At 40.5% G+C, this 26,161-nt stretch overlaps 3 protein-coding genes across 3 annotated transcripts in view; 2 read left to right on the top strand and 1 right to left on the bottom strand.

The window, feature by feature from the left end:
• The first annotated feature begins 4,347 nt into the window (after positions 1–4,347).
• On the top strand, positions 4,348–7,499 carry LOC110515628 (prostaglandin E2 receptor EP4 subtype-like). Its single transcript, XM_036980102.1, has 2 exons — positions 4,348–5,127; positions 5,722–7,499. Exons 1-2 carry the CDS (start codon positions 4,348–4,350, stop codon positions 6,289–6,291), a joined length of 1,350 nt encoding a protein of 449 aa, XP_036835997.1. The 3' UTR covers positions 6,292–7,499.
• Positions 7,500–17,738: 10,239 nt separating this feature from the next.
• On the bottom strand, positions 17,739–19,795 carry LOC110525949 (60S ribosomal protein L37). Its single transcript, XM_021606478.2, has 4 exons — positions 19,659–19,795; positions 19,067–19,202; positions 18,724–18,808; positions 17,739–17,840 (listed from the first exon to the last, which is right to left on the bottom strand). The coding sequence occupies exons 1-4, from the start codon at positions 19,659–19,661 to the stop codon at positions 17,771–17,773; spliced, it is 294 nt and encodes a 97-aa protein (XP_021462153.1). The 5' UTR covers positions 19,662–19,795; the 3' UTR covers positions 17,739–17,770.
• The window catches only part of LOC110525948 (lipoxygenase homology domain-containing protein 1), a 40,925-nt gene continuing 34,473 nt past the window's right edge, over positions 19,710–26,161 (top strand). The window contains exons 1-5 of the mRNA XM_036980101.1: positions 19,710–20,099; positions 20,585–21,520; positions 22,255–22,369; positions 22,650–22,661; positions 25,367–25,447. Coding sequence (XP_036835996.1) covers positions 21,235–21,520; positions 22,255–22,369; positions 22,650–22,661; positions 25,367–25,447 — 494 coding nt within the window. The 5' untranslated portion in view covers positions 19,710–20,099; positions 20,585–21,234. The remainder of the gene's footprint in view (positions 20,100–20,584; positions 21,521–22,254; positions 22,370–22,649; positions 22,662–25,366; positions 25,448–26,161) is intronic.

The following is a 26,161-nucleotide window of genomic DNA, read 5'->3' as shown; positions in this document are numbered from 1 at the left end:
ATTGATGTGGAACACCAAGGAACTTGAAGCTCTCGACCCGTTCCACTACAGCCCCGTCGATGTCAATGGGGGCGTGCTCGCCCCTCCTTTTCCTGTAGTCCACGATCAGCTCGTTTGTCTTGCTCACGTTGAGGGAGAGGTTGTGATCCCCATGTGAAACTCGATGATTATGTAAATCTCCCATTGACGTCAGTGCATGATTTACCGGTTGCCTGCGAATATCTCAAGGTAGAATTTAGACCCAGGTGAATAGTGACATGGCTACAACATCCCTTCAATAAAAGGAACTTGACGTGCAGAGCTCTGGACGAGGCATTATTATGCCACTATCATGGAATGAGATTGCATGTGACAGACGTGTGGATGTAACCTATAGTTTTACAAAGGTAAACAGTCTGGTGGGTGGGATAACAGAGGCCTTTGCTTTCTCATTGGCATAATTTATCAAACTAACATTGCTGCCAACCCAAACAGTTTACGTCTCATTCTCCCTGTGTCCAGCTTTGTTATGTTGCGTGAGCCATCGCACAAAACCTTCTACGGATGTTATCTCCAAGTTTACCAAACTGTAGAACAGACATACACAAAGCCTTCCTAAACTAGGATTGAAAACAAAGCTGTTGTAGAGAGTACAACCCAGGACAACACCCTCCACCTCATCTCTGTGTCTGTCTGTCTGGAGTTTGGGCTGTGTAGACAAAGATGGCTGGGGATTCCCATAGAATGATTATACATCAATACACTGAACCAAGCCACATACCTTTACTATATAAACTTAACTACCTTCACATAATAGCCCTGAGGCGTTTGTGTGCCACAGTGCAGTTTGTTGCCTAATACCATAACATTTTTAACCCTTAGACCCTTAACCCTTGGATTTTATGCTCACTTAAAACGTTTGTGTACTCCATAGTCCTAGAGAGCAACCGACAGTATTTAGTCTAGAATGGAGATAACAAATGGTGTCTCTCTCGTGCGCTTCTCTCCCGAACAAATGTGCATGTACCTACTCATGCAGAGAAAGGAATCATTGTATTCTGGTTCTCTACTGTAGGTAGCTGTTGTGTTTTTATGTGGAAGGGCCCTAAGACTGAAGGTATTGACATGCACGGTGTTGTGAAGGGCTTCTGCCTTACAGTATTGTAAGTTACTGTAATTGATCCAATAAGACCCCATTGAGTTGTTTGGCGGCCATATTGGGAAAAGGCTTCTGTGCAGTTAATACGTGAATCCTGTGATGGCCCTGTATCTACAAATCTTTTTAAAATCCTGTTCTATAGTTGTAACTGCTGCTTTCAAAGTTGGTTAAATTACATAGCATTTGGAAGGTAATTTCATGACCTTTCAGAACCACTTGTCAAACAAAGATTACAATGTATCAGGGTTTCCTTTTTTAAGCAAATTTAAACAGGTAATTCTGATACAATATGTACCCCGGAGGTCTCCACTATGTAGATTGTTTATCTCCGACTTTCTTAGGGAAAAGCATTGTCAGAGGTCTGGTTCACCTCCATTCAGAGACCATTATACGCCTTTCTACTGGAATGATTCACTCCTAGAGTCTGGGCTTAGAACACTTGACATCTTGACAACTGCAAACTACCAAGCTTCTTATTTGTTTCTGACTATTCTGTAACTGCAAACTACCAAGCTTCTTATTTGTTTCTGACTATTCTGTAACTACAAACTACCAAGCTTCTTATTTGTTTCTGACTATTCTGTAACTGCAAACTACCAAGCTTCTTATATGTTTCTGACTATTCTGTAACCTAAAGTCTGAAATGTAGGTAAATTACATGCTGGATTAAGGCTATTAATCAGTGCTTGAGGTGGGCAGGAGCTTACCGGAGCTGACTACCAGCACCTCAAATGTTCTACTGCTTGAGCTCCTGTTCCTCTTATACAATATTAGCTACAAAGTATTGTGGAGTTCCTGCACCTAAATATAAATAGTAGGACACCCAAAATGAGTACCGGAACCTATTGCAGTCTAAGTCAAGCACTGCTATTAATAATAAATAAAATAAACATTTAAATAAATATAAAATCGAATTAAACAAATTGAATAAAAAGTTATTTGCCTAGGTGAACGCATTTTAAAGTAGGCAATTGGTGAAATGTAACAAACTATTATTCCGGTTCATTTGATATATTATCACCACTAAGGATCTGACCCTTTTTTTCAATTTTCGCCTAAAATGTCATACCCAAATCTAACTGCCTGTAGCTCAGGACCTGAAGCAAGGATATGCATATTTTTGGTACGATTTGAAAAGAAACATTTGAAGTTTGTGGAAATGTGAAATTAACAAGAATTTAAGCTTTCTGCCCATATCAGATGTCCTGGGAAATTTTCTTGTTACTTAAAACGACATGCTAATCCCATTAGCGCACTGTTAGCTCAACCTTCCCTTGGGGGGGACACCGATCCAGTAGAGGTTTTAATTAAGGCAATCCACTGTGTAGATTGTTTAACTCTGGCTTTCTTAGGGAAAAAGCATGGTCGGAAGTGAGGTTTGAACTCACATCTACATTCATAGACCAGAAATCCCCTGTCTCCAGGAAGAATTCACTCTTTCATGCTGGCGCATTAGACCGCTTGGCCATCCTGACAACTGTGAAGTTTTTTCTTGTTCTGTAAGCTAAAGTTTTAAATGTGGGTACGCGACATGCTAGATTTAGGCTAAAAATAAAACTATTATTGCTAAATTCATTAGTTTTCATTTTACCACTTGAGGCAATCCACTATGTCAATTTATTTTGCCGCATTCATGTGCTAGTCGGAACTCTGAAATGTTTAACTTGCTAAATGGTTGAACGCGGCACGTGTATAACTACAATTTATTAGCGAGTCGGACATTTCCGAGTTTCCTAGTTCCAACTAGCACGTGAACGGGGTATTTAATTCTGACTTGCTGTTTTGCATCAAATTATACATTTCGCATCATCATCATGATCTGGCAGGTGACACTTTGCTTCTTGAAAGTTCAATACCTTGAAAACTTGACTGCTGACATGCAAAATGGACTAATGAAAAAATAAATGTGTTGATTTTACTTTAAGCAGCAAACTACTTTTAAGAGGTACTAACTACTTCTAAAGCTCAAATTAAATACAATAGACAACCATCAGATTTGTTTCCAACAGCCCCAGAACCAACTAATTGGAATGTCCCCACCCCATGCCCTAACTAGCAATTTAGACCAGTCCAAACGGTGGTCCCGACCGAGCGCAGAAGAAGGGGGCCGGGCAGGGGGGCAGGACTCTTAATGTTAGGATGGTATTTTTCAATGTGCTCATCACTCTGCCTGTCCTGTGTTCGCAATACATCAGTGCAAGAACACATTGATTCATTATCATCCGTCAAAGTTCACCACACCATTGCACTGCGCTTTCTCTCTCTTTAAACGTTCACTGCAATTTTGTTCTATGTTGTACGTTACATTCTGCAATTTCTTTGCACAGGTATTAAAATACAATGTTCACTGCAGTTTACAGCCTAACATATCATTTTGTACTCACTTAAAAACAAAAATGCAACTATTATCTAGGCTAGTCTAGATAATTGTATTGTCCCTAAACAAGATCAATAGGGGAGCTTTTTGTACTCACCTGACCTCTTCACTGCCTATCAGCTATTAATCCTTGTTATTGTGGATTTATATAGAAAATTGGTGCAGCTTTGAATGATTTTATGTGTGGTATGATTGCTAGTAACCCTATTGCAGATCTGGACAAACAATCCCCCTACCACTATTGTCACTATGAATGGTGGATAGTGGGCAGGATAGACAGTTAGACTGGTAGACTATGTTGACCTGTGGTATAGTTAGCAAGTGGAAAAGCATAGTGCATAAGGGAAGTTCCAGAACACCTTGATAGGGGAGGCACATGCAAGCAGATGAGGAAATTTGGCTAGGATGGAAGAAATTATATAGTAAAACCTGAAAAATAGTGAATGTAAACCAGGGAAAAAAACGTACTACCCCCCCCCCCCAAAAAAAACTACACAGCCCTCCCCAAAGCAAAAAAAAAGTTAAGCAACCCTCCTCTAGTTTGGACGCCCCCCACCCCCCCAGTAATTTTCGAACTGTCCCTTACAGATACTTCAGCAAAATCAACGGAACTCTTAAACAACCGTTTTAAAGGCGTTCTAACTTCTGTTGTGAGTAGATCGGTTCAGCTCACATTCAGCATGAATATTTCAATCATGTTTGATAAGTTTAATTTATGTAGATAATATGCCTAAAGCATCTACAGTAGTCTTTACTTGTAAAAAAAAATGAAGGATAGCTTATAATGTGAATGAAGTATTTAAAAAAATATACATAATCTGGACATACTACAATGAGTAACAATACTGTGACCGGGAGGACCATGGTCCCGACTATACCTTCCATCATGTTTATTTTCGGAGTGGTGGGAAATGTAATCGCCATCGTGGTGCTCTGCAAGTCCAGGAAAGAGCAGAAGGAGACCACGTTCTACACGCTGGTTTGCGGTCTGGCAGTTACGGACCTTTTGGGGACCCTCCTGGCCAGTCCAGTCACCATCGCCACTTATGTGAAAGGATCTTGGCCAGGCGGGGACCCACTCTGCCAGTATTTCGGATTCATCCTCCTCTTCTTCTCTTTAGCGGGGCTCAGCATCATATGCGCAATGTCCGTAGAGAGATACTTGGCGATAAACCATGCGTATTTCTACAACGACTATGTGGATCAGAGACTGGCGGGGTTGACTCTTCTGGCTATCTACATCTCCAATGCGCTTTTCTGCGCTATGCCTAGTATGGGTCTGGGACAAGTCAAAAAGCAGTACCCACAAACCTGGTGCTTCATAGAGTGGCGGAGCAACGTGAGTACTGATGCCACATTTTCTTACATCTACGCGGGATCAAGTTCGATTCTAATTCTGGCCACGGTGATCTGTAACGTTCTGGTGTGCGGGGCTTTGATCCGGATGCACCGGCAGTTCGTTCGGAGGATGTCGTTGGGGACAGACCCAGGGCGAAACACAGACCCAAGAAGGAGACGCAACTTCGGGAATCTGGCCGGCGCGGAGATCCAGATGGTGATTGTACTCATATGCACCTCAGCGGTGGTGCTCATATGCTCCATTCCACTAGTTGTAAGTTTCTCTTCTCACTTTGAGAACCATTTTACACATTTTCCTAATCGCACAAAGACTATTTTAATTATTTACGCACAAGATACACATGTACACACGATTTGATATTTTACGCACAATGCCTGTAAGTCATTGTGACTTCATGAGTTGTTAATAGTCCCAACCTGACATTAGAATAGTTTTCTCATAGCTGATTTGCATAGTAGTGTAGGCCTATATTGCATATTCTGCTTTGTATGCTGCTCACATCAGTCTCCATAAGGACAGGTGTGCCTTCAGACAGCTAGATCCATAAAATGCTTAGCCATGATTTGTTGAACAATTTGGCAATACATCGCGCGCACACACACACACACACACACACACACACACACACACACACACACACACACACACACACACACACACACACACACACACACACACACACACACACACACACACACACACACACACACACACACACTTCAATTAGATTCAATTACATTTATCTTGCAGGTGTCAGCAAGCTGTATAAAACATAAATATCAGTCAATTCAACTCAGCTGGGCAAAATAAGATGATTAAATTCCATTAATTACCTCTGCCTTGCAGGTGCAGGTGTTTCTGAACCAGCTGTATAAGACTCCGGTGGAGCTGAGACTGGAAAAGAACCCAGATCTGCGGGCGATCCGCTTCGCTTCCTTCAACCCCATCCTGGACCCCTGGATCTACATCCTCCTCCGCAAGGCCATGCTCCTCAAGCTCATTGAGCAGATCAAATGTCTGTTCTGTCAGATAGGAGCACGGCGGCAGCAGAGACAGAACTGCCACCAGTGCCCCTCCATCATCTCCTCTCGAGAGTCACCCTCACTGGTATCCCGTGAGCTGAGGGAGGTGTCCAGCACCTCTCAGACTGTTCTCTACCTGCCCGAAGGAAGTGAGACGTACACAGGAAGCTGTCATCACACAGGAGAGCAGTTTGGGTTCCGCACTTCCTCTGTCCAAAACCCCCGAAGTTCTTATTCATCAGGGCAGAGCAATACAGAGGACGGGAGCAGAGAAACGACACATCTAACCAGGGACCTTTCTGGTGTGGCAGGAAAGACCACTCAGTCATGTGTGAAAGACCAGGCTCTTCATGTGTCGCTAAGCAATGAGACAGTACAGGAGAAATGCATATAAGTCTTGTTTATTTGGATTCCCAGAAGCGGTTACTTTCTCAACAGCTACTCTAGTACTCCTCAGTCCTCATATTATTGTGAGGTTTCTGTGAGTCAGAGGGATGCCACACTTACATTGAAGGGACTGTCTTCAGACTGTCCAAGATGCCTTCTCTGAGGTAGACAGCTTCTGCTCTCCTAAGGGACTTATTTGGTTGGTGGAAGTGTTAGTAAAAGCAGAAATAAACTGGCACCAAGGCTGACTCATTTGACATTCTCTCAAGATGAGGTATGGCACATTTAAACAACGTTAAGAAGCTTTTGGGAAGCTAGGTAGAGGGAGGAAGAAGTAAAAACAACAGAGACACAACTGAGAGGGAGAGAGAGGATGTCTGCTCTGCTTTGATGTCAAGCTACCTTGACCAGAAACATCAATGTTTGTTTATTTTCCAGTCTTCTTGCACTGGTCAGGGAGCAAGATTGTCTCCATGGCTTAAAGGCCCATGACTGTACACTGTAGCTCAACAGTTTAATCACTAGCTTCTTTCAATCATTGAGTAAACTTTGTATTTAGAGCCGAGGTTGCCAGTAAACAAAAATTATTCCGATGTACATAAGCGTTATTAAGATTAATTGAAGGGAATGTAGCATGGGGCCTGAAGTAACGTGCCATGATTGCCAGCACCAAGGAAAAATCCGTTCTCACAAATACCTTTGTCTTGAGAAGCTTTGCTGTCTAGAGAGAAACATTGAGACTGTTTTGCATCACAGAATAGATTTAGAGAGTTTATAGGGCAGTAATATGTGTGTAATAAACATTATCCATGTGTTTGTCCTTCAGGTGAGAAGTATGACAAATTATCCAATTAGAATGCTTTTTAGAATGCCTTTGTCATGGAATGAGTTGTGCCAACATGCAGGATAGTTAGCCAAACACAGATTCTCAGTGACCCACCGCAATATTGTCATTGTCATAATTTTGTGACCTATGCAATTTCTTCTCTGTGAGAAGATGCAAGTTATTAAACGTGTCATGAAATGTTACATCAGTATAACATAAATATGGCATATCAGTTTTAAAATATGATGGTCCGGTATATCTGTAAAAGGCTTAAAATTACAGAGGTTTTTCATTATAAATTCACTGTGCTTGCGTTATATCCACCCTATAGAATATTCATGTAAGCAATACGTTCTGAAAAGGAATAAAATGGATTAACAGTTATTGAGACCCACATTTTGGCTTCAAAGATAAGTGCATGACTCCATTTCCTTTGGACCACCAATGAGACCGTGAATGTGTATGTGCAAAAAAACACGCACTTAGGTCAGTGTCTCAGGTTTTGTGTGTGTGTGTGTGTGTGTGTGTGTGTGTGTGTGTGTGTGTGTGTGTGTGTGTGTGTGTGTGTGTGTGTGTGTGTGTGTGTGTGTGTGTGTGTGTGTGTGTGTGTGTGTGTGTGTGTGTGTGTGTGTGTGTGTGTGTGTGTGTGTGTGTGTGTGTGTGTGTGTGTGTGTGTGTGTGTGTGTGTGTGTGTGTGTGTGTGTGTGTTATTAAACTACATGTCATCTAAGAACAAGCGGAAATCATTTATGCAAGCATAGGAGGGTTTTCACACTCAGATTTGTGACAGAGTTCAGAGGTCATATTATGACACCTATAAGCACACGGATGCTACTGAAAGGTACAGGCCACTACTTTCCAAGTTTACACAAGTATAATTGGGTAAACAAACCCTAACTAACTTGGGTCCGAGGCTGTTAACGATGAGTTCAAGTTCAAATACCCAAAATAATCCCAGATCTTCTTTTTGGTAACAGTATGTGCGCACAGACACACAGACACACACACACGCACCCACGTATATTGTGATGAGCATAAAGTAGACTTCCCAGGATATAATCTCACTGAGCCAGCTTCAATCATAAAACGACCAATATACATGGCTCCTATTTGACGCTGTTAAGATTGAACAAGCAATTCAGTGGCTAAAGCAAATATACAGAGAATGGGATATCAACACAGAGAGTGTGAGAGCAACCAACCTCAACATGAGAAACCTCAACAGTGGGGTGGAGAAAGAAGATAATCTGTGAAACTGTAATTTATCAAAGCATGGAGTACTTCCAGAAAGATTATGGCCTTGTTCAGTGCACTAATTGTCTTGTATTTGACCCATGTCTGATTGCACTTTTACCAAACATGTTTAAGCATCTTCCTTTCATACGATAAAGAGACACTAGATGCTTAATGGACAAAAATAGGCATATAGTTGACGAGCAAGTTCATAAAGTATTAGGTTTCAGGGTTAGGTTTGAGCTAGTGGCCCCACTTCCATCCGTTCTACACGTCTCTTCATTCTACTGTATCATGGCCAGTATCGTCCCATAAGATGCAGTCCTGTGCTGTACATCAAATTACCGTAACACATAGAAATGTGAAACTGCTTTAAGTCAACACAACTCATGTCAACATGAATTCTCTGTCCTGTGTCATCGGGGGGCTGACGCCGGCTGTTCAACATTAGGGCACTGTTCACCTACAGATGAACAGGACAACAGACCACGTCATGATTTATTATAGCAATATACATGGCAGAGATCAGAAACTGTGGGATGGTAGAGAATATAAGCCTTTAGTGACGTGCAGAGAAGGCCTCTTTCGCAGGTGGTGGTTCGAAAAAACAAAGACAAAATCTAATGTCGAGAGATGAAGACCAGGCAATGGTTGAAACCTTGTCAATATTACACATTTGTCTGAGGGTAAGCTATAATGGTATTATTGGTTGTAGGCATATGAATTCTGTAAATATTGAGTATTTCACTAATTGAGGCCCTTGTTCAGTGCTACAGCCACAGCTATAAAGTGTTCGCAGACCAGGGAAGGAGAAGAAGATTTGAGCAGCTGCAGTCTAGGAATTAGTCAACATTCAGTTAAGCCTCACACAAACATCAGATTCAGAATCCGAGCTTAATTAATGGGGTTCAGAACAGTATTAAAAGTAGCACCTTTCCATGAAACACTTTGATCCTCATTGTTATGTAAAAGAAACCACAGTAAATAGAAAAGTCTTAGCCGCTCAAGATGATCTGCATAGAATCTGGAAATTAGGCAGATCGGATATGATTAAAACAAAAGGGGCGGCAGGTAGCCTAGTGGTTAGAGCATTGGACTTGTCACCGAAAGGTTGCAAGATTGAATCCCCGAGCTGACAAGGTAAAAAATCTGTCGTTCTTCCCCTGAACAAGGCAGTTTTCCTAGGCTGCCATTGAAAAAAAAAAAAAAATGTTTTTAACTGACTTGCCTAGTAAAATAAATAAAAAACAATGTGCTAAATATTTGGCCTTAGCAAGATGGGAATGCACTTAGCTCCATACAAGAACAATATTCAGCAGTAGAGATGCACCCAAGGGAAGACAGTGAACGTACAGTAGTACCCATTGAATGGAATATACACATTGAAGCCAACAGTGAGAATAAACAAATTAGACATGGCACTTACTCTTCAATGTCCTTTGTTTTGGCATCGCCTTACATTATGGTAAACACCTCACATTGTTAACCCAAGAAACCAAAAGGCCCCAAACGGACGTTGTCTGTTAAGAATTCAAGAAAACAAAGGAATGGTAATATAAGAGGAAGGGAGTAAGACAGACATGGTAGAACCTGCTGATGAAAGCCATGAATAGTTGATGTGTGTGTGTGTGTGTTGGCTTCGAAATAACATCCATGTTCCTCCTAATGACATCATTCCCCAAGGTCAATGGAGTTGAAAGGGGAATCGGTTAAGTTCACACAAATCCATTATAATTGACACTTTTACGGCTTAGGTGTCAGACCTCTTTAACCGAAATATCATAAAGCCATGAACAATGTTAATATTACAGTTAATACATTAGACAGCACTTATTTACTATATAACTAATAACGAATTACTGACATCCACTTCCCCGTCCCAAAATTAGGGAAGTACAGTGGTTTCATACTGGTGTCATAATTACAGAGTATACCTTTTTTTTTTTTTTTTTACAAAAGTTTGTCAGTTGGCCTGTAGTTCAAGACAAAGTGTAAAATAAAATATATTGCATATACCTATGCACCACAGCAAGCGAAGAGGAGTGAGTAAGGCTGTATTTTAGACCTCCAGAAAAGTAAATCAATAGAGTCCTGTGACTAAAATACTGGAAACACACAAGCATTTCCCAGCTTCAAGCTAGTGTGCCAGCCAACTCCGGTCTCCAGCGATTTTTGGAGACGCTCTCAGACTTTTACAAGAGGCTAGATATTCTGGGATGCTGCTCTACTCAGTGGTCAAATGTCATATTAACTCTTGGGGCAGTGGACTGGACCATATTTAACATATAGTACCCATGTTGATGATGGCGTTCCTGACTAAGATGCAGACACCTGCCAGATCTCACAACACCTGGATAGGTGTTTAACATATCAACTAACCACATTATATTGCAAAGTCTGCAATGTAGTCAGGCAGGAAGGCCACCGATATCCTGATCTTGTATATGGGAGTGCCCAGCATCCCATAATAAACCCTGGCCATGCCGAAGGCAAGCCAACACTGACCCCAGTCTTCCCAAATCCTAACTGTATGTTTGGTCCAATAACTGTTCTACTGATGGGAAACTGTATTTTTGGGGGAATCATATTCAAAATGGCTTCCCTCCATCAGGTCTGTAATTGAGTGAGTGAGATAAATAGGAAGCATAGAAACCTTACAAAAAAAGTGGATATGGGGAACTGGGTCTGTTAGAAGGTTCCCCCTGATAGACAGGATAAAACAACAACTACTAAAGCCATAAATTCAGCAGCTTCCAGACACCCTGAAATGGTTTAAGACAGGGATCAACTAGATTCAGCCGCAGGCTGATTGTTTTCTTGAGTGGATGGTCGGGAGGCCAAAACATAATAAAAAAATAATTTGACGACTGCAAATTGACCGCAAGATGCCTGAGCAGATATGATATTTGACTAAAACATAATCATTTTAAACCTGGCTTGAATACGATCACTTCTTTCTATTATGCGTGGGAATACTTGGGTACAAATTACCTAAAGTAAAATCAATTGGAGCTGATTTCCTGGTGTTTTTAGTCTTTCATGTCCAACACTCATTAAACTTTTTTGTTTTTTGGCTCAGAAAACTTGGGGGCCAAATAAAACCATCCACAGGCCAAATTCGGCCCACCAGTTGGAGAACCCTGATTTAAGAGTTAACATGAACTCAGACATGAAACCAAAAGACAAAATATCTCCAAATATGAAAACAGGGAATTTGAATTGAATATGTAAAAATCTAGTGTGTGTTTATTTACTGTGTGCGCTATATGCTGTTTGTGAACTTGGTACAGTAAAGTAGCAAAATGCAAATGTACTGTATTATTGTGAAATAATGACTTAATTAATTTGATCAAATGTCATCATTTGGATACAGCTCTGGCATCTCTGTCTTAGCCTGAAGCCAACTGTGATGCCTTTCCACTGTTTGGGCCAATGGTTCTAATTGTTAGTGGCATGGATCAAAACAAATGTAAGTGCTTTACCAGAGGTTGGGAATGGTTGACAAGTGCACTTACTCACGCACACACTATATCCAATGTCGCCTCTATGTGTATTTGCGAGGAGCAGGGCCTTGCAAATACGTCAAGATCTAAGGGACTGCAGATGTGAGGTGAAGTCCTCCAATGTGGGCCTTGCCAAAAAGGTTATTGGCAAGAGAGAGCCTTTAAAATGAGCCCTATTAGGGTCCTCTCTCTCCTTCTCTTCCAGGATTCTGGTCACAATGAGTTTTACAGGAACTGTCATCTCCTCCAATGTGGTGGTTGCCTCTTAGATTGCATCCATCTATCCTCCTTAGTGAGTGAAACCTCACCCTTCACTCAGATAGTGAGAAATACATGATAAGGATATACATTTAATTGTAAAATAAATAAATAATAGAAAAGTTGAATTGTATCTTATGTGAGAAGAATATAATGAACGATCTGCTTGACCTTTTTCATTGTATTATCATGGCCATTATTATGCATAATGAGGTACTTTCTCAGCAATGGACTTTGAGATTTGTCAGTTGAATAGCTGTTACAGTTCACTTCAGTTCACCCGGAACCCTCAATATATGTCCTGTTCTGTATTCACTGGTTAAGGATCAGGAGTCTGGAGTCTGACAAGTTGCTGTCTCATTTAAGACAGGCTGAGACTTGTGGTACACACACTATTTAAAAACAATTAATAATGTTTATATCCTCTGGCCTCAGTTGTGCTATCCAGACATTTATCATTATGTTGTGAAATGAAAATAAACAAATCCACAAATAAGTCAACCTGAACGAGCAAATGATGACTTCTCATGAACAAAAGAACACCTCGCTGATGTATAACAAACCAGGGTTTGATCATCAATGATGTAAACAAAATAAGGTTTAGTCATTATGAACTTTGCACTAATAACAACCACACTTTGTGTCAGCTGTTTCCTTATTCAACCATTTCAAAGTGCAAACATCTACACTTTGTACATTCACTTAGTGCCTTCTGAAAGTATACAGACCCCTTGACTTTTTCAACAACAACAAAAAATGACTCACAGCCGTATTCTAAAATGGATTAAATAAATGTTTTTCCTCATCAAGCTACACACAATACCCCATAAAGACAAAGCGAAATAAAAACAGAAATACCTTATTCACATACAAGTGGCAAGAGAAAGTATGTTAACCCTTTGGAATTTCCTGGATTTCTGCATAAATTGGTCATAAAAATCACAACAATAGACAAAGACAGTCTGCTTAAACTAATAACACACAAACAATTATACATTTTCATGTCTTTATTGAACACACTGTGTAAACATTCACAGTGTAGGGTGGAAAAAGTGTGTGAACCCTTGGATTGAATAACTGGTTGACCCTCCGTTGGCAGCAATAAACTCAACCAAACATTTTCTGTAGTTACGGATCAGACCTGCAAAACAGTCAGGAGGAATTTTGGACCATTCATCTTTACAAAACTGTTTCAGTTCAGCAATGTCTGGTGTGAACTGCTCTCTTGATGTCATGCCACAGCATCTCAATCGGGTTGAGGTCAGGACTCTGACTGGGCCACTCCAGAAGGAGTATTTTCTTCTGTTGATTTACTTCTGTGTTTTGGGTCGTTGTCCTGCTGCATCACTCAACTACTGTTGAGCTTCAATTGGCAGACAGAGAGCCTTACATTCCCCTGCAAAAGTCTTGATAAAAATGCCCTTTTCCATCGATGATAGCAAGCTGTCCAGGCTCTGAGGCAGCCCCAAACCATGATGCTCCCTCCACCATACTTTACAGTTGGGATGAGGTTTTGATGTTGGTGTGCTGTGCCTTTTTTCTCTCTCCACACATAGTGTTGTGTGTTACTTCCAAACAACTCAACTTTAGTTTAATCTGTCCACAGAATATTTTGCCAGAAGCACTGTGGAACATCCAGGTGCTCTTTTGCAAACTTCAGACGTGCAGCAATGTTTTTTTTGGACAGCAGTGGCTTCTTCCGTGGTGTCCTCCCCTGAACATCATTCTTGTTTAGTGTTTTACATATCGCAGACTCGTCAACAGAGATGTTAGCATGTTCCAGAGTTTTCTGTAAGTCTTTAGCTGACACTCTAGGATTCTTCTTAACCTCAATGAGCATTCTGAACTGCGCTCTTGCAGTCATCTTTGCAGGACGGCCACTCTTAGGGAGAGTAGCAACAGTGCTAAACTTCCTCCATTTATAGACAATTTGTCTTACCGTGGACTGATGAGCATCAAGGCTTTTAGAGATACTTTTGTAACCCATTCCAGCTTTATGCAAGTCAACAATTCTTAAGATCTCTTTTATTCGATGTATGGTTCACATCAGGCAATGCTTCTTGTGAATAGCAAACTCAAATTTTATGAGTGTTTTTTATAGGGAAGGGCAGCTCTAATCAACATCTCCAATCTTGTCACTTTGATTTGGCTCCAGGTCAGCTGACTCCTGACTCCAATTAGCTTTTGGAGAAGTCATTAGTTTAGGGGTTCACATACTTTTTCCAACCTACGCTGAATGTTTAAATGATGTATTCAATATAGACAAGAAAAATACAATAATTTGTGTGTTATTAGTTTAAGCACACTGTGTGTCTATTGTTGTGACAAAGATGAAGCTCAGATCAAATGTTATGATTAATTTATGCAGAAACTCAGGTAATTCCAAAGGGTTCACATACTTTCTCTTGCCACTAAGTATTCAGACCCTTTGCTATGAGACTCGAAAATAGAGTTCAGGTGCATCCTGTTTCCATTGATCATCCTTGAGATGTTTCTTCAACTTGATTGAGTCTACCTGTGGTAAATTAGATTGATTGGACATGATTTGGAAAGGCACACAACTGTCTATATAAGGTCCCACAGATGACAGTGCATGTCAGAGCAAAAAGCAAGCCATGAGGTTGAGACAGAATTGTGTCGAGGCACAGATCTGGGGGGTACCAAAAAATGTATGCAGCATTGGAGGGCCCCAAGAACACAGTGGCCTCCATCAATCTTAAATGGAAGAAGTTTGGAACCACCAAGACTCTTCCTATAGCTAGCAGTCCAGCCAAACTGAGCAATCGGGAGAAGGGCCTTGGTCAGGGAGGTGAACAAGAACCCAATGGCCACTCTGACAGAGCCCCAGAGTTCCTCTGTGGAGATGGGAGAACCTTCCAGAAGGACAACCATCTCTGGAGCACTGCACCAATCAGGCCTTTAGGTAGTGGCCAGACAGAAGCCACTCATCAGTAAAAGGCACATGACAGCCCGCTTGCAGTTTGCCAAAAGGCACCTAAAGTCTCTCAGACCATGAGAAACAAGATTCTCTGGTCTGATGAAACCAAGATTTAACTTTTTGGCCTGAATGCCAAGCGTCACGTCTGGAGGAAACCTCGCACCATCCCTACGGTAAAGCATGGTAGTGGCACCATCATGTTGTGTGGATGTTTTTCAGCGGCAGGGACTGGGAGACTAGTCAGGATCAAGACAAAGATGAACGGAGCGAAGTACACAGAGATTCTTGATAAAAACCTGCTCCAGAGTGCTCAGGATCTCAGATTGGGGCGAAGGTTCACCTTCCAACAGGACGACGACACTCAGCACACAGCCAAAGCAACGCAGGAGTGGCTTTGGGACAAGTCTCAATGTCCTTGAGTGGCCCAGCCGGAGCCCAGTTTTTAACCCGGTTGAACATCTTTGAAGAGACCTGAAAATAGCTGTGCAGCAACGCTCCCTATCCAACCTGACAGAGCTTGAAAGGATCTGCAGAGAAGAATGGAACAAACTCCCCAAATACAGGTGTGACAAGCTTGAAGCGTCATACCCAAGAAGACTCTAGGCTGTAATCGCTGCCAAAGGTGCTTCAACAAAGTACTGAGTAAAAGGTCTGAATACTTATGTAAAGGTCATATTCCAGGTTATTTTCAATAAATTAGCAACATTTTCTAAAACCCTTTTTTTGCTTTCGTCATTATGGGTTACTACTGTGTGTAGATTGAGGATTTTTATTTTAGAATAAGGCTGTAACATAAAATGTGGAAAAAGTCAAAGGTTCTGAATACTTTCCAAATGCACTGTATATTTCCTTTCAGAACAATTCCTTTTCCAATTTGCAATGAACCTGTCCCAAAATAACAGTCTGGCTGTCAAGCATCCAAGTGGTTGGCTCATCATCTCCCTTTTGTTTTACACATACACACAAGCCATCTTCTGAAGATTTCAAATATAACTCATTGCACCGCGGGAGGAATTTCTACTGGAATTGTGCTGGGGTATAACACTGGAGTTTAGTCCATTAGGTTCTATGAACACTCAGAACACTTGACTCAGAGTTGACCAAAATGATATCTTCCATGATATAGTACATATACAGTATCTGGATGTTAAACTAAAGGAGTAGTCTAAATAAAGGAACAGCAATTGGTTCTCAGTTTGGACACATCTGGCTGTTTGAAATGGATCCATTGGTAGGCTATATAACCCTGCTACAAAGGTACTTCAAAAGTCTAGTACCTTTTGTACCTTATTGATGCTAACAAGCCAAATGACTATATTGGAGTAAAATTCCTCACATTTGTACACTTAGTATCAAGTTTTTTAAAGACCCTTGTCCTCTTGCAACACTTTCAATAAGGAAAACAAACACAGGTAAAGTTCTGACACAAACCATCTGTGGATAGGTTCTTCTTTCCTTCTGTGACAAAATATCTCCTCTTAATTCCTGCCACTTCATCCTGTATGGACTGTGGGAGTTGCCATGGTGTTTATTTTTGTGTCTTTTTAGCGACTAGCGGCTTTGTTATGATAAAGCTCCTTCTGGATTCTAATAGAAAATAAGCATATACAGCCATGGGAATCCAATTAAATTGGGAGATTATTGACTAATGGAAAACTGGAGAAGACAGAACTTTCTCTGCAATGCAAAACACCACTCCCACCCTTCTATGGTGTGCCAGCTACTTATATTCCAATTCTACATGTTATGTCAAACATCTCCAAAACGGTGTCATGCACATGTAACAACTCTACCACATACCTTCACACTAAAACACTGTTGACATGTAGATATGAGAAGAGCCACTGAGTTTGGCTTCATATTTTATAAACAAAAGCTAGATACATTTCCTATTACATGGACTTCTAAACGTTATGTTCAGTGAATGGAAGAGGTCATACACATTGTGGCTTTGAGATGCTCTGTACACTGTACACCAGCCCTAAGGCAACCCATTGAATGTATATTCAAACAAATCAGTGATTTGTAGTTACTGTATTGAAACCAATTACTGGTAACTATAACAGTTAGTCCCATGTCATTTTCACATTTCATCCAGTAGTTTGAGTTGTGGGAAATATATTTATTTTTTAGAACTGCTAAATATCTATTCAAACATGCTTTCCCCCCCTCCCTCATGCCTCTTTTGTCAAATCACAATGAAGAATATTATGATATTAAAGCTAGAATTGTACATTTTTCTAGGCTCACTGGTGCTCCTGAATTAATATTCATTGGCGCACAGCAAAATAGAGCCCTATTATTTTTCAGATCTTCAAGAAACAAACATGAAGAAATGTGTCCCTCTACTGGTTGCAGGAAAACCTTTCTTCAAACAAGTTTTAGTGATACAACTGAATCCCAACCACAGGAGGTTGGTGGCACATTTATTGGGGAGAACGGACTCGTGGTAATGGCTGGAGCAGAATCAGTGGAACGGTTTCAAATGCATCAAACACATGGTTTCCAGGTGTTTTGATGCCATTCCATTTGCTTGTTCCGACCATTATTATGAGCCGTTCTACCCTCAGCAGCTTCCATTGATCCCAACACTTAATGGTTGCTGTTAGGGTTCTTGTCAGAGTTAACGGTTCAACATTTTGATCTTCACTGTATAACCTAAAACTGACCAAAGAAGAGGATGAGAGGCCATCAAGTTGTTTTATGATGAATTTATTTCAAACTCAGCCTAGGAAGCGCTAGAGGCAGCCACTGCTGCCCTCTTAGGCTTAGGGACAGTTCCCTCACGGAATCCATTCCTGGAAAAGACCAGAGAAATTTAAATGTGTTAATGAGGAAGGAGGACAACGAATTGTAAACTACATTCATATCAGGTGGTCTCAAATGCTTTACATTGTGAGGAAGGTAACCCCATCCATCCCCCAACACGTACCACCACTTCTGTATGGGTTAACACAACAGTTGGGTATATATATATATAGCCTGTTTCAGTGTTGTCTATAAGTCTACTAGAAATGAATCTAACATCACATCTAAGAGCTGAGTATGTGATACGAGACTGGTCTTTCACTAGCAACTTACATAGCAACAATAGCTATTCGTGCCAGGTAACATTCAAGAAAGAACAGTGAAATAAGCCTTCCAACTTGGCGATATCAAAAGTCTCCAGTGATCATGAGATGTCAACAAGCATTCAAGTCTCTCACTGCCATGGCCTTGTCAAATCATGCCAGCCTAGTCACAATTTGATTGCAGAAAAACACATTTGACGAGTAGTTTACCTAACAGTCACTAACTAAACAAATAAAACTAACACCCCCTACCTCATGGTATATCAAATAACCCCTAATATTATCTCAACATTAACAAAGCTGAGGGTTCAACCCGGCACTGAAATGTATCTGTGTAGACCACAACCAAAGCCATCAAGGCAAACCTAGCTGGTGAAATCACACCTGTTACATTACAATCAGGTGCTTCTCTGCACAGCCAAAACGTTTAATCCAGTCTCACATTCAACAGACAAAAATGCAAGCAAACAATGGAGAAATTGAGGTACATAACAATGCCTAAAGAACAGCTCTTCTTTGAATTCCGTGGGAAACATTGCTTTCTGTCTGCATCTGATGTACAAATGCAAACCACTCTTGAAAGTCATTGCAAGAAGGATGTTGGACTCACCTGAATCTGCGGTAGACGACCCTCAGGTGTCTGATACGGCCAGTTCCGGTAGTGTTGCGTCGCTTGGCCTTGGCACTCCAGTTATCTACACGGGTAAAAATGATGAGCTTGTAAGAATCACTGCGTCTTGTCTAAACCCCCGCGTGTGCGGACATCTTTAATTTAATCTCTTTTCTTTTTGACATTACGTTATGCATCACCGAAAACTTGACATGACCTGCGGCATCCATCCATCTAGCCTCACTGATGAGTCCCCATTGGTCACACCGATGGATGAGCTGATTTATCAATAACAACTAGCTAACCACCTGCCAGACATTCAAGAACAGCATGAGCCACTCACACTTTCTCTTGCGCTTTTCGGGGTAGCCACACTTTCCGCAGGAGGACTTCTGGAGGTGGTATGCCTTGGAGCCGCACCGACGACACAGGGCGTGCGTCTTGTTGCGACGTTTACCAAATGACGACGTTCCCTTAGTCTGGGAAACATAAAACATGTATGAAAAGCAATAACAATTGGACAGTATAGTTAATTCCAAACACAGCATTACATACAACTGCATAATGTCACATAGCTATGTCAGTTGGCTGGCCAACATGATGCTAGTGAAAACCTGTGAAACGTAGGCAAGGCTTTCGCTTTTTTACACGATGAAAATAAGGACATACTAATGAATGCCGTCTTTAAAAATATATATTTTATGGTGGACAAAAAAATGGTTTACTTTCATTTTGAGAATGATTTGGAAACTAGTTAACGTTACAGTTCATTCGTCGGGTTGATAACTACTGATTATGAAACTGAACCCGTGAAATACTGGGGTCTGTGACACTTCATTGCTTTCATATTCACAACAATAATGCAGATGATAAGGGAGAAAATGCATTAAAGCAGATGATTTGAGATTTTCAGTGTAATCTCGGTCCACCCTTACCATCTTCTTGCCGAAGTTCGCACGATAGAGACCGGAAAAAGGTTTTGTGTTGCACTAAATTCAGTCCGTACCGGTATGCTGTAGCAAAACAAGAGCTGCCAATAATGTGTTCCTTTCACTAGCACGGAACGTAACTAATTGATGTTGGTCGTTGAAATTTAAATACAAAATACTGTAATACAACATGTATTGTATTATAATTATTATTTTTTATTTTGAGATAATGTTATCCCATCATGCCAGATGCCAATTTTTCCCTGAGAGACAGGAACAGCAGCTAATACTAGCGGTCTGTTGAGGCTACTGACAATTTTGAGTCCAGAAAATCCGACATTATAATGTTCATCTCCCTTGCTCACGTGCTTACTACTTGTTTCTCTTTATGCATATTTCTTTGGACCTTCACCATGACAACATGAAGTTGATGGAGCGATTTAGGAGGTACTTAAAAAAAACGTTATCCTATATAGTCACCAGGGAGTCATCATAAATGATATCAATTGACTGAAAGAATAACGTAAATGCCTTTAGTTCTGCTGTCGTATCGCATCACAGCACAAATATAAACATGTTTAATTCCATTGTTTGTAAACAAAGTCATTGTAAATACTTTATTGCATCAAAACATTAAAACTACAATTTGTATATCATGTATGTAAAGAACTTGCATGCATAGCTCTGCCAATGAATTTGAGTGGTTACATTTCTCCAGCTCCATCTCTCAGCGGTTTACCAAAACAGTGGCTGATGTGTTATTGTTTGAACCACATATCTCCTCTTTGAGTTGTAGAACCCTCATCAGCTTCTAATGTAGGTTAGAATTTTCTGTCTTGTTCTCGATTTTCACAGGGGCTTTCTCAACTGATCAGGTGACAACCCAGCAGTGGTAGTAATTTTTATGAGCTCAGTGGCTGTTGCTGTTTCAGGTGGGGAACTACAGCAGGAGAGGGCTGCCCCAGCCACCTCAAGCCATCCTGTAGTCTGCTCTACCCAGGAGTCTGTACGGCTCTGGCCCCATCCTGCTGGCACCGGCTGGTCACTACGGTGACACTACAGGTCAGTTTAATCGTGTTTCACCGGTACACACTGGAATCAGTTACAGTTACAAGGTAGTAAATAAATTAAAGATGTCCCCGGAAAAAAAGAAAAAAAAAACAATGCCAAGGGCAGTGGTGGAACCGAAGAGGTGGATGACGAGAGCTCAGAGGATCAGGAGCCAGAGTCCAAGACGAAGCGTAAGAGGGTCACTGGCACAGAGGATGCTGGAGCTGGCAGGGGGAAGAGGAAGAAATCAAAAGCTCCAGAAGAAGGGTACCACTCTGACACCTCTGAGCCTGATGTAAAAAGCAGCAAGAAAAAGGGGGAGAACAAAGGAAAAGTAAAGAAAAATAAGAAGAAAGCTAAGAAGGACAGCGAGGAGGAGTATGAGGTGAGAAGCAGTGAGTCGAAGAGTACAGATGATGAAGATCACAGTGATACCATCAATAACAAGAAAAAGAGAGCAGAGAGGCTCCCTGGTGTGATTGAGGCCACCAGTAAGGGAACCAAAAAGAATAAAGACCACCAGGAGAACGACATGGGGTCAAAGGACAAAAAATCTAAAGACGACGACAGAAAATCCAAAAAGGACAAGAAAGAGGGCGAACAAACTCGCGAACAGGGGGATGAAGAAGGGGATGGCAAAAAGAAGAAGAAAAAGGCCAAGAAAGGCTCAGGGGGGGACAGTGATGAGGACACCAAAAAGGGGAAAGGCAAAAAAAAGAAGCTGGTTGAGAACTACGTGGAGATCTATGAGAATGAACTACGGAACTATGAGCCAGATACCATGGAGAACTATGAGGATGAGTACCACAAGAAGAAAGGTAGGACACATTATATTGTACATTGTACTGTGTAACTAGAATGTGACACACAGATCAGGAACAGAAGCAGGTCACAGCATCAAACATAATGGTAATAAATGGGCACAAACAATAAATGAAAGAACATACAAAATACAGACCTCATAGTATTATTGGCTGGCTAGCTTCAAACATGATTGCCAGAAATATAATAGGTCTACTACACAGAAAATATTTGCGTCCTTAACTATTTCTCAATGCATGAGCTCCCCCCGTTATAGGTTGACTGCAATTGATTAATACTATGGCTGTATCGTTGCTGGTTCCTGGTGTAATAGCTTTATTGTTGACCTTAATTTTCTGGGTAATACAACACTTAAAGTATTCACAGGTATGAGGTAGGCCTATGTCTGCATCTCAAATGTAACATGACACCTATCAATAACAATGGCTTGTTTAACTTAATGAAAAGGACCCGACAATGTTATTACATTTTTTGGATGTCTACCTAGAATACTTACAACTAGTTGTAGACTTTCTTTATTTTTCACTCTACAGTACTGTTTTAGTCACTCACTCACTCACTCACTCACTCACTCACTCACTCACTCACTCACTCACTCACTCTCTCTCACACACACACACACACACACACACACACACACACACACACTATATCTCATTCTCGATCTGTCTGTGTTTTTTATCTGTCTGTCTGTGCCTCTCTCTCTTTGCAATGTCATACACCCCTGCAGTTTATGAGGTGGTGACCATCACTGGAGATGAGAGGGGGGCGGGCACCGATGCCAACGTGTTTATCACTCTCTTCGGGGAATATGGCATCACTCCGAAGGTGCACCTGGCTAGCAAGTGAGTCCCCTTGTGGACTGTCTTAGATATTATATACAATTGAATTTTTGAATAAATAAAAGTAGTCAATTATCAGTTTGTATTTTAATCTAATTAACATTGATGTTGTTAGCCAAACTGAGACAACATGAAAAGCTCTACAGAAATCTGAACTGTAATCTAATTAGAGCCAATCCTCTCATTACACTGACATACATTAAATTGAAAAACATATATTGATTGTTTCTGTTGGTTTGAGGTTTAACACCTGTTCTTTATCCTTTTATCTCCAATATCACAGCACGGAAAAGAGGTATTTCAGTGGTAGTCTTTTACTGTTGGGTCACATTTTATCCTGTATTTTTGATTGTTGAAAATACATAATTAGTATTTTGAGCAGAACTGTCATCTGGGGTACATAAGAAAAAAAATGTAGCTCTCTCGTACAAGGTGACTTTTATCAATATATACGGCTCTATTTATTCTCATATTTGAACATTCTAATTAGCATCAAAGTAGACATCATGAAAGACAACATATCCCTGCACGTCATCTCTAGTTGAAACCCTTGCTAAACAGGTATTGTGTCAATTTAAAACTTTAATAAGTCAGTTCATAGAATTGCCAATTTAAAGAAATGTAGCCAATTTATTCACTACTACATTTAGCTAACATTAGATAGTTAATCCAGAGATTTTTACCTTTGCCTCAATTCGGTGGTCTCGTCTAGATCACCATGGTATTTGTAGTTCTTAATGATAGCCACATTAGCAGCTAATTCACATTTCATTTTTGGGGGGTAAATACACTACCGGTCAAAAGCTTTAGAACACCTACTCATTCAAGGGATTTTCTTTATTTGAACTATTTTATACATAGTAGAATAATAGTGAAGACATACAAACTATGAAATAACACATATAGAATCATGTAGTAACCAAAAAAGTGTTTAACAAATGAAAATGTATTTTATATTTGAGATTCTTCAAATAGTCACCCTTTGCCTTGATGACAGCTTTGCACACTCTTGGCATTCTCTCAACCAGCTTCACCTGGAATTATTTTCTAACAGTCCTGATGGAGTTCCCACATATGCTGAGCACTTGTTGGTTGCTTTTCCTTCACTCTGTGGTTAGACTCATCAAAAACACATCTCAATTTGGTAGACGTCAGGGGTTTGTGGAGGTCATCTGATGCAGCACACCATTTCTCTCCTTCTTGGTCAAATAGCCCTTACACAGCCTGGAGGTGTGTTGAGTAATTGTCCTGTTGAAAAACAAATGATAGTCGCACTAAGCCCAAACCAGATGGGATGGCAATTCACTGCAGAATGCTGTGGTAGCCATGCTGGTTAAGTGTGCCTTGAATTCTAAATAAATCACAGACAGTGTCACCAGAAAAGCACCCCCACACCATTACACCTCCTCCTCCATGCTTCATGGTGGGAACTACACATGCAGAGATCATCTGTTCACCCATACCGCGTCTCACAAAGACACTACGGTTGGAACCAAAAATCTCAAATTTGGACTCTAGACCAAATTACAGATTTCCACCTGTCTAATGTTCATTGCTTGTGTGTCTTGGCCCAAGCAAGTCTCTTTTTCTTATTGGTGTCCTTTAGTAGTGGTTTATTTTCAGCAATTCGACCACATAGTCTCCTCTGAACAGTTGATGTTGAGATGTGTCTGCTACTTGAACTCTGTGAAGCATTTAATTAGGCTGCAATTTCTGAGGAAGGTAACTCTAATGAACGTATCCTCAGCAGAGGTAACTCTGGGTCTTCCATTCCAGTGGCGGTCCTCATGAGAGCCAGTTTCATCACAGAGCTTGATGGTTTTTGTGACTGCACTTGAAGAAACGTTCAAAGTTCTTGACATTTTCCGTATTGACTTCATGTCTTAAAGTAATGATGGACTGTCGTTTCTCTTTGCTTATTTGAGCTGTTCTTGTCATAATAGGGACTTGGTCTTTTACCAGATAGGGCTATCTTCTGTATACCCCCTACCTTGTCACAACACAACTGATTGGTTCAAACACATTAAGAAGGAAATAAATTCCACAGGTTAACTTTTAAGAAGGCACACCTGTTTATTGAAATGCATTATAGATGACTACCTCATGAATCTGGTTGAGAGAATGCCAAGACTGTACAATGTTGTCATCAAGGCAAAGGGTGGCTATTTGAATCTCAGATATAAAATATATTTTGATTTGTTTAACACTTTTTTGGTTACCACATGATTCCATATGTGTCATTTCATAGTTTGGATGTCTTCACTATTATTCTCCAATGTAGAAAATAGTCAAAATAAAGGAAAACCCTTGAATGAGTAAGTGTTCTAAAACTTTTGACCAGTAGTATATATTGAGAAAGGTCACCTTGTCCTAGAGAGATTTACACGGTTTTCAAAATGCCAAACCAGGGTAAGCCTACATGAAACACAGCCCTTATTTTAAGTGTTTAAGAGTTTATAAAATAAAGTAATTGTATTATTAATAAAAAATAATACTATTTCTTTAAGTGTTTATAAAATAATGGTGGAAAACCTATTGTAACCCTTTCCTTATTTGACTGATAGGCTTTATGGGTATTATGAATCATACTGTGGTATTCTATGGCTCATACTTATTGAAGAGATTTGGTTTGAACAGCAAATCATTTCTATAAGGTAAATGCAATGAAAACATAGTAAGACAAGTGTGTTTGGTAATATGATTAGTGTTTCTCCTGCTTATGTTGCATTTAGTGTTTTTGTTGGGTGTGAAAATGCAATATTTTGGAATATAAATGGAATTTGACCCGATTGTGTGTCTAAATTGCATTATTCTCAAAGTTTGCTTCGGGATGCTTACTTGATAACATGCCTGTTTTTGTTCAAGAATAATTTTCTACTACCTTAATTTCAGTTGAAGCATTATGCATAAGACCTTAAAATACAGCGAGGAGTTGGGAAGTTCTTTATGCATTTTCTGTGTAGTCTCATACCTTATATCCTACTTGTATTCCCATTTCAGGAGTAGAACAGCCTTTGAGAAGAACAAAACAGACGTCTTTAGGATCAAAACTCATAACGTTGGGCCTTTGAAGAAGATACGGTACGACAGCTCCTCTGCCTTTACAGAAGACTGGACATGTGTGTAGATGTAAAGTTTCCACACTATTGTAGAGCAGTGGTTCGAAATGTTAAAATTTTTGTGACCCACCAAGTAGACAAAGACAATGTTTCTAGAAAAACCCTGACTTCGGTTGCAACTTAATAGAGACTTGCTATCACCCACCATTTGGGAAACTCTGCACTAGAGATCTGTAGTACTTTTACCTTCCCTCGGGATTGATTTAGTATGATTTTGTACAGTATATGTAGTGTACAAAACATTAGGAACACCTTCCAAATATTGACTTGCACCCCCTTTAATACGGCCTCAGTTCGTCGGGGCATGGACTTTACAAGGTGTTGAAAGCGTTCCAAATGTTTACGCCAATGCTTCCCACTGTTGGGTCAAGTTGGCTGGATGACCTTTGGGTGGTGGACCATTCATGATACACACGGGAAACTGTTGAGTGTGAAAAACCCAGCAGCGTTGCAATTCTTGACTCACTTAAACCAGTACACCTGGCACCTAATGCCATACCCCATTCAAAGGCACTTCAATCTTTTGTCTTGCCCATTCACCCTCTGAATGGCACACATTCACAATCCATGTCTCAATTGTCTCAAGGCTTAAAAATCTTTCTTTAACCTGTCTCCTCCCCTTCATCTACACGGATGGAAGTGGATTTAACAAGTGACATCAATAAGGGGTCAAACC

Source organism: Oncorhynchus mykiss, chromosome 6, assembly GCF_013265735.2.
Source record: "Oncorhynchus mykiss isolate Arlee chromosome 6, USDA_OmykA_1.1, whole genome shotgun sequence".
Taxonomy (NCBI): Eukaryota; Metazoa; Chordata; class Actinopteri; order Salmoniformes; family Salmonidae; genus Oncorhynchus; species Oncorhynchus mykiss.
This window is presented reverse-complemented; position numbering and strand designations above follow the sequence as displayed.